Raw genomic sequence first — 9,489 nt, forward strand, 5'->3', positions numbered from 1 at the left:
AGTGACGACCCAGTCGCCACATTATCAGTCCATAATGAAAATTCAGTGTCAATCAGAGAAATGATAAGCACGGCGCCTCACGGCTCGGATAGAACACGCCTGACGGTTTTTTTCTGAAAAAAATTGAAGACGATGCGACCAGAACGTCAATCATATAATCAAGCTATAAATGTCGTGAACGAAAACAATATATATCGTCATTAAAACCAAACTGTCAAAATTTTATATAAAATGTAAAAAAGTTTGACACTTCAACCGTTTTATGAAAAAAGCAGTCAGGCGTGTTCTATCCCAGCCGTGAGGGGCCGCGCTTATCATTTCTCCGCATGTACATTGTTACCACTGTTTGACCTACCTCGTGAAAACGTTTCGTTCAACGCTAACAATTTCAAATTCGATAAATTGCCGCCACTATTCTTAATGCCAAGCACCCGACTCATTATTGATCTGGCTTCCTGCAAACCCTCGTCGCCAAAATACACAACCGTCAAATGTACTCGCCTGTCGTTTTTCAGTGCAATTTTCACAAATTTATCCATAAAACTTTGGAATGTGGTCGTTCTGCCGCTCAGCGGCAGTATCATGTGTATCAGCTCCTTTTCCTTATTTTTCGGGAACGATTCCGTCTGTACGGTTTGCATGGGAGCAAATGGACGAATTACCAAAACTTTTGTCATGGCGTGATTTAGGTGCTCGTGGTGCTGTTGTTGTTGTTGCTGCTGTTGTGTTTTATTTCCATCTTTCGTGCGGAAATACATTTCGTATTGGGTGCCGGTGGTTGGATCATTGCGGTAAATACCTTCGCTAAAGTCGTCCAACGTATACTTTCCGCTTGCAATTGTAACATTTCTGTTCAGACTATCCAGGGCTTTGTTCAATGCGTCGAGCAAATCTTTTCGCTTGTAACCGATTGGTTTCTCAACGACTCGTTTACCCAAACCCAATTCGATGGGATAGACTCGACTGAATGTGAAATGGTTGAACGGAATCAGTTCGTATTCGTTATTCAGTGGCAAACCGTGGAATATTTCTGCGGTGCTAACTTGTTTACGAATGAAACTGCTGCAATCGGTTATCGTATGGAATTGCGGTTGATTTGTGGTGGACGAATTCGATGAGGGAATGGTTAATGAAAATGTTTCGGGAGAATTTGATTGTGGTGCGACTTGCTGAGTGTCTGTGAAATGGAGAGTTTTGCAAAATGTTATTCCCCGACACTATCATGGTGCATCTTGTGTACATTGTAGAAGTTATGGTATTTAACAAAGCACTTGTGCGCTGCCTTTAATGGTAATACAGACTGGTAAACTGATAAGCGTTTCATTGGGGGTCATTGACAACCTAAACCTGAACAGTTCGAACACTAGCATCACTTTACACCGATCGCGAACAGAGTTCTACCTACAACTTCTAACTGGAATGTAAGCGATTTATTCAATTTAGCCAACACAGGTTTTGTGCACAGTGCGTTGGACAGGTGCCCTGAGTACGAAACACACATCCACTAGTTCCAATGGTTCCGCTCCAAAGCGACAAAAAAGTTTTTAAAACATTAATGGGAACGGGACAGTTATTGGTGCAGCATGTATCAAGGGTGGAGTTAGTCGAAATAATGACCTCAAAGGTCTCCACTACATATCGTTAGTACAATATCGATGGGAAACAAAAATTACTCATATATATGACTGGCAACGATAAGTAGTGGAGACTTATCAAGTGCTCTTTTGACCTCACGACACCCTAAGCTTTTGCGACACTTGCGACACTTGCTGCACCAATAAGTGTTCCGTTCTCATTAATGTTTATGTGAAGCGGCTGCAGTGGAACCACAGACGTCATCTGGACCAACGGATGCTTGTTTCGTAGTCATGCCACTGAAAAGGCTTTTTTAGCGAATGAGAGTATGCCACACGAGCCGGAAAGGAGTTTTGATATCGAATTCGCTAAAAAAAGTCTGTTAGCATATAAGTTACGAGCAACGTGTTACCTAAGCGACGTCGAACGAACATTCGGAATACGCGTATGGTGAAGACCCAGGTGTAGGTTTTCTTTTGATCTCTTTTTTGAAAATTATTTGTTTTAGTAAGAAAGCTTTTGAAACGACAATTCGTCAGCCCAACTGCTAAGGGATCTTATTAAGGCTGACTGTAGCTACATACAGCGACGCTAAAGAGAACTAATTCAAGTTTTTCTTTTGTTCAACTGTCAAACTTGACAGAAGAACAAAGGAATAATTTGAATTAGGTCTCAAAAAGCAAAACTACGGCTGGAAGACAATTTTGTCCTAAGCTAACTTCTGTTCTCTAACTCTTAGTGTCGCTAATTTACAATACTGCCAAATGAAATCAGTTCAGAAGAAACCAAAATAAATTTCACGAATTTTACCGTTGCCATTCCCAAAATCGATTTTATAACGCGAGACTGACACAAAAAAGAAAATAATTTTCCCCATTAAACCAAAAGTATTTTCATGTCCCCCATTGTTAACAATCGGCTCAGTTCCGAAAATAACCAGCCAATGTGCAGCCAAAATTAATGATAAGTGGCGTGAGTGACATACTTCTCAATTGGATTAATTGAACTTTCAGTGCTCGTATTTCCGATGTCAATTTCGCCACTTCCTGTCGATTTTCTTCCTCACGTTGTTGCAACAGTTGCAGGTAATTGTTGTTGTTGTTGTTGTTGCGATTATGATCATCATTTGTTTGCTGGTTCGCTGATGCCGCCGGTACAATTGAAATTTTATTCGCATCTGAAATGGAATCGAAAAACATCAAAACTTCGAATGTTTTTTGGTTGCCTTTGCTCATGGTCAGGTCTACCAAAGAAGCACTACTAAGTTATGCAACCAAAGTTTCAGCAGTGCAAGAACTTTATGTGCTTTTGGGGCCCATATGCAGAGAACAACCAATCGAACTTAAATGTTTCATTGGAACGAGTTTGTGATTTGTAGAAGTTGTGGACTCTGCGATAAAATCTAATTTTTTGGTTATGAATGCGTGAGCTGCCGTTTTCATTGATCTGGACAGTAAAACGAGACATTTTGTGTCGATAAGGCTTGATTACCACTTATCAAAAAAGTACTCAGTGCTTTGTTCACTGTCTCACGGCTCTCACCACGCACTCCAAAAAAATCTGTTCTTGTGCCTGTTATTGGAGTGCGTTGCTCTCACAGGGACAACTTTTTGTTGAGTGGAACCATGCTTAACACGTAGGGGATAATGCTCGAGCTCGACCGGAAAGTGCTAAGGGAATTTGACTTTAGATTTTTAGAAATTTATTTGGAAGTAATCCTCGACTCCCTTAGCACTTTCCGGTGTGCCTAAAGTTGACAAGTCACAATAACCGGCAACGTGTTAAGATCTGTCGTCTTGTCACAGAGAACAAGTTAATTTATCTTTGATCTTTGCGGACAAAAAAAACGGGAAAGTTTTCCCGGCATCCTACCGATTAGTAATTTCTTCATACAAATTCTTCTGATGGTCCTCACTACCTTCAAAATATAATCTTTTATCGGGCTCCACATCCACACAACTTCATATAATGTTCGGACACACTTCGCTCCAATAATAACGTTATTATGTCGGCCACAAAAGCATATTTTATCGGTTTCGGAATAATAATCGAATCGCAAAATATTCAAATTCCATATTGTGTGGCACCCCAGCATACGGCTATAGAATTTTGCAACTATGCCATATATGGCTATGCAGAGAATGTGTTGCAGTGCAACATAATGAATGCATTTCAAATAAGTATTCAAATCCGTGCCATTCCTTTTACGAAGCATTTACGATAAATAAATTCCATGTTGTCACACAATGCCACATCTTTAAAATATTATGCTGCCAACTCCGCACATTCCATTGACATAATTCGCAGAAAATATAACTTTAGGAGACTTTTAAGTGAATCTCATCTGAATTTCATACGATGTTTAAAAAGTACATTAGACCTCGACCAGTAGGGATGGGAGACGTTCAAAATTATCGATAATATCAATCGAAAGAAATTATCGATAATCGATTAATCATATCGTTATCGATTATTTGATAATTATCAAAATATCAAAATTCGATAATTATCAAAATATCGATATTTATCTGAAAATTCATGATAATATACCGATATATCGGAATATATCGATAACTAGTATATTTTAGCTGCACCCAATGCCTACAATTGAATGCGAGAAGGCAGCATAGCTGCCTTAACCATCACTCTAGGTTTCATTTAGTAATTCCGTTTGTTACATTTGTTAAATTTTGTGGTCAAATTTGCCGTAGAATTTCTCGTTAAAGACATGTAGACAAAAGGGTCATTCAAGAAATGCACGCACAAAAAAGTATGATTATCAGACCCTTTCCCACTGTGTACAGCAAAATGTATGAAGTATACGCTTTTGTTAAATTCCTGCTAACCTATAGAGATTGAGCATACATTTCGTAAAAGGGAAAATCCGGTGAGGTTGAGCTATTTTAGAGTTTCCGCTACATTTTGTTAAAGGACAAATCCAATGAGCTGGAGCTATTACCGTTCCCGCTACATTTTGTAAAAGGGAAAATCCGGTGAAGTCGATCTATTTTAGCGTTCCCGCTACATTTTGTAAAAGAACAAATCCGGTAAGGTCGGTCTATTAGAGCCTTCGCTTTAATTTTGTTAAAGGACAAATCCAATGAGGTGGAGCTATATAAGCGTTCCCGCTGCATTTTTAAAGGGATCCCGTGAGGTCGAGCTATTTTAGAGATCCCACTAAATTTTGTTAAAGGATAAATCCGGTAAGGTCGATCTATTAGAGCCTTCGTTACATTTAGTTAAAGGACAAATCCAATGAGGTCGATCGATTTTTGCGTTCCCGGTACATTTCGTTTAAGGGCAAATCCAATGAGGTCGGGCTATTTTAGCATTCCCGTTACACTTTGTTAAAGAACAAATCCGGCGAGGTAGTTCTATTAGTACCTTCGCTACATTTCATAAAAGGACAAAATCTATGAGGTTGATATATTAGCGTCTTTAATACATTTTGTAAAATAGCAAATCCGGCGAGGTCGATCTATTTTAGCGATTTTGCCTCATTTCGTTAAAAGAAAAATCCTGTGAGGTCGATCTATTGGAGTCTTCACTACATTTTTTCAAAGGGCAGATCCCATGAGGTTCCATTAGCAACTTTAATTCATTTCGTTAAAAGGACATCGCTACATTTTGTAAAAGGAAAAGTCCCGTGAGGTCGTTCTATTAGAGATTTCGCTAAAAGCCAAATCTGGTGAGATCGATCTATTAGAGTTTAGAGTCTTCATTACATTTTGTAGAAGGAAAAATACGGTAATATCGATCTATAAACGCCTTCGCGATCTGTAAAACGTCAAATCCGGTGAGTTTGTTCTATGAGTGCTTCTGCTAAATTTTTTAAAAGGACAAATCTTGTCAGGTCGATCTATTACGGCCGAATTAAATTGCACAACTATTTCTTAATTATTAATTAATTTGACCAACATTTCGTTTGCACCCGACTCCACCCAACGCTGATTTCGGGTGAATCAGTGGATGAACAAATGAATTGAAAAATAAATTTCAACGCACTCTGATATGAAAATATCGTGAATCATTCATATACGACATTTGAATTGTAGTTGCCACTTAAAGTTTTGAATTTTCAGCGGACTTATGGCGTGAATAAGTTCACCTGTACATTTGCTAACTGGCGCTATTTTATATTCAATAATGTGAGACTTGTTTCTATGAGTAAGTCAAAAAAATTATAATATTGCTCGAGTTTGTGCAATCAACATAATACAAAAATTATTTAGACCCACCCGCAACGCACTTTTGCAACCGAATAGTTGATGAGTTTTAAACTGCCGACTGCTAATACATTTAATTTGCAAAGACAGACTGTAACGCACATTACTAAATTTAGAACGATCACAAGCGATAATATGTTATTATTACACCTTTCGAATATTTTCGCGCTAACAAAAATACGCTCAAAATTGAAGCACTTAGTACATTTATCTCGAGCATTGGTTTTTGTTTAAATTTTCGCGCCTACAAAAGCGTACAAACGATGACACAGTTTGATCTAGTACCTTTAGCACTGCCGTTTGACGTCTTAAAACGAAAAACATTTTGTTGTTGTTTGCAAAAATAATAATAAAATGTCGCTTTGGAATGAAAAATGAATGAATGCAACAAAAAGTGTTGTGATTTATGGCAAAATGTTGTGCAATCGATAGGCTCTATCAAATTTCAGGTAATTCAATTCATTAAAAGATGCAAAACAAATAATTTATTGTGGAAATCTTTTAGCAAAATATGACCCTAAGAGCACATAATCGCTACAGACAGAGGCTTCGGATGTTGGATGTTTTGCCCCAATCACTGCTGTGGCGCTCACACTCTAATTATTAGTGCGCCCTAAAGTGCTGGAACTTCTTACGTTGCAATATCTAAGTTTGTACAACGAAAATTTTTTTCATTTAAGAAGCAGTGCGCCATATACTGAAGAATGTCACAAAATTTTCGTTTACAAATCTTTTCATATCTCGGTCCAGTGACTTCGATTTGAATCCGTTTGTTCTGTGACCTATCTCAACTTTATATTTAGAAAAAAATTGCCGAAGTAACCTATAGCCTTAGACGCCATCTTGTGGACGTACTGAGATCAAAGTTGGGCCTCTGTTTCGACATTTAAACCTCAATTGCTCGGAAACGGCACCAAGGATTTTCTTGATATGGGGCTCATTTGAAAGGTCTTTTAGAGTACTTTTCATTAATAATAGCCGTTTTCAATAAAGTGGAAAATGTTGAATGGGATACGAAAAAAACGATTTTTTGTACCCAAAAAAACAGATTTTTTCGCATTTTGCGGCACTTCTTCCACCGTGAGGTGCCGTAAAAACTTGATTTTCAGAATCTACACCCTCGATTACCCCTTAGTAGGCACAAACCGCGCAGAAATCGATCAACCACAGCCCGTAATACGCAATTGAAAAGTGCAAAATTTTGCACTTCGGCGGCCATTTTGACAGGCAAAACGACATAATTTTTTTTTTCTCCACCACCATCGTGTTCAGCGCATTGAATACTACCAAAATCAACGAAAAAATCGTTAGGTCCGTGTCGAAGTGCCGGACCTAAGGTAGGGCCCTACTATCAAAAATCGATTCTAACGCCTATTTAGAGTCATCCTGTGAAGTTTCAGATTTTTAGAACCACGCAAACGCCTTTTACAGGGCAAAAGCTAAAAACGGCGCTTGTGTAATAAGAGGGGTTGAATATCGGAATTTTGGACCGATATATCGATATATCGAATTATCGATATCTTGATAATTATCAAAATATCAATAAATGTCGATTATCGATATTTTCTTGATAATTTTTGATAAAAAAGTCGATAATTATCGATTATCGATAATCGATAATTATCGATAATCATTATCATTATCGCCCATGCCTACTCGACCAGGCTTGAAATTAGTTGGTCGGTTGAAAGGCAAGGACTATCAAATTATCAAATTTGGCTTTGTAGTCTGGGCTGCTATGTCAGAGAAAATCGTCGCTCGCTAGTGAGTTTTAATGTATTTTGACGATAAGATGGGATTGAGGGGTCAGAGTTTCCGGCTAGTTCCTAGAACTCCATAATTTCAAAAAGTCCATCTTCTTCCCTGCTCCAGAAATCAAGGACAACAACCATTTCCATCTGTTTTTTAGCTCTTGTCTGGAAAATTTCCTGAATCCAGAGGAGAGTTTAAAAAAAACTTATGTTTGCTATCCTTGAGTTCCACAGCTGGGAAGAAGGTGGACCTTCTGGAGTGATGGAATTCTAGGAACTCAGACACCTCAATCTTTTGATACTACAGAAAGATGATGTAAATGCTTTGACTTCTAGCTTCGCGATGCGTGTGGGAAGGCTCAGTGATAGTGATATAGTTGCAGATCATTCAAAGGCATCATGGCCCCGTAATTTTTAGAGTAAAAATAGTCGAAATCATTTGAAGCGTTAGTCAATTCTGACATTTTCCTAACTAAAAAATGTTTGAGAAAAGAAGAGATGCTGTGACTCTGTGGCTTTGACATGTCATAGCTCGGCCAGATATCGTTGATAGGGTTTCAGCTTTCCAAAACGTGGTCGTCAAATTTAATTCAGATATCAGTCTCAAAGGTAACGTTTGTTTGGGACACTTTTTCTGGAATACTCCATAGCAAGGACTGTTCCGGAATTCGTTGAGACCATCAAATTCAGATTTGACAGATATACCTAAGTTTTAAGTTTTAGAGAAAAACCGCTTTTTACCGGTTTATTATACATAGCAGCCCGGACTATGGGTCCATGGAAGTTTCTTCACTTTCATGCCTCGCTCTGTCTAAAATATATCAAAATATCTGATGACAGATAGCGTTTGCGGGGGTAGGAATGCCATCTATTATCACTATAATTTCAATTCATATTTTTGCTCGAAACTGATCTGTGATTTTCGAGCACAAACGTGTCATACGTAACGGTAGTGAATAAATAGTACATTTCGTACCACGGACTAAAAGTCTTTTTTAGCGTGTGAGAAGTTTCCAGACAGAGCCGAAGGCGAGGTCTGGAATCGAATACGCTAAAAAATACTTTTAGTCCGTGGTACTAATAGTATTTTTCATATTGGACGGAGAGTCCTACAGGTATGAAAAAATGCATTCTTCAGGTTACATATCTACCATATCTACTTACCATCATCTAAAATATTGCTGTCGGCTAGTCCACCTAAGCCACATCTCGTCAATGCCAATAAAGAAATTAACGTTACCGACGAAATCAATAGCAGCAATCTGGCAAGCACTTTGGAGCCAGCCATTCGGACCATATTTCGACATTTGTGATAGGTTTAGTTTAATGTTATTGGTGACATTCGATTAGATATCTGAAAATGAAAAAAGATGAGGTAAAGCAGACGTAACACCAAACCTTAAATTTTTTTCTTTTGTCCTAATGTCAAAGAACAAAATAAATATTTCGTATCTGTCACTTTCGCGTCGTTGTGTGAAGGCACAGTTAGTCGTAAAAATAAAGCTATTTGATAGTCGACCATTACGAAAATGCTTACGTCCGATCATTTATAAAGTGATATTTTGAGGTTATGACCACAACGTTGCTCCAGAGAAAAGATAACAGAGAGCGTTGCTGCCGCCTACGCATTCTATCCTGCTGGGCCGGCGACATCTGTTATCATTTCTCTGCATTTGTCCTAACATTAACACAGAAAATATTGGGAGGCTGACAGTATCAGAATAGGCTTTGCATTTTTTTCTTCTTGGAATTATGCTTCCTTGGTGTGAGTTACAAACACTAAATACATGCAAGTAAATACATACGCTACGCATGCAAATCGGAAAGTTTTTAAAAAATAATTCTCGTAAAATACGCAAGAACGCGAGAGATACGAAGACCCATTGTGGTATTCGTACGATAAATGAGTGGACACTTGTGAAGTCTACCACCTCCAT

The 9,489-nt window shown here is 38.3% G+C and overlaps 1 protein-coding gene and 1 long non-coding RNA gene across 3 annotated transcripts in view; one reads left to right on the forward strand and one right to left on the reverse strand.

The window, feature by feature from the left end:
* The window catches only part of LOC119083657 (chondroitin sulfate N-acetylgalactosaminyltransferase 1), a 65,295-nt gene that overhangs the window by 3,856 nt on the left and 51,950 nt on the right, over positions 1 to 9,489 (reverse strand). For both annotated transcript variants that reach the window (XM_037193432.1, XM_037193433.1), the window contains 3 exons: positions 8,717 to 8,906; positions 2,561 to 2,752; positions 356 to 1,177 (listed from right to left, as the gene is read on the reverse strand). In XM_037193432.1, coding sequence (XP_037049327.1) covers positions 356 to 1,177; positions 2,561 to 2,752; positions 8,717 to 8,849 — 1,147 coding nt within the window. In that variant the 5' untranslated portion in view covers positions 8,850 to 8,906. The remainder of the gene's footprint in view (positions 1 to 355; positions 1,178 to 2,560; positions 2,753 to 8,716; positions 8,907 to 9,489) is intronic.
* On the forward strand, positions 4,436 to 4,921 carry LOC119083756. Its single transcript, XR_005088933.1, has 2 exons — positions 4,436 to 4,627; positions 4,890 to 4,921. It is a non-coding gene; the product is annotated as an uncharacterized LOC119083756 (long non-coding RNA).

Source organism: Bradysia coprophila, unplaced genomic scaffold, assembly GCF_014529535.1.
Source record: "Bradysia coprophila strain Holo2 unplaced genomic scaffold, BU_Bcop_v1 contig_70, whole genome shotgun sequence".
NCBI lineage: Eukaryota > Metazoa > Arthropoda > Insecta > Diptera > Sciaridae > Bradysia > Bradysia coprophila.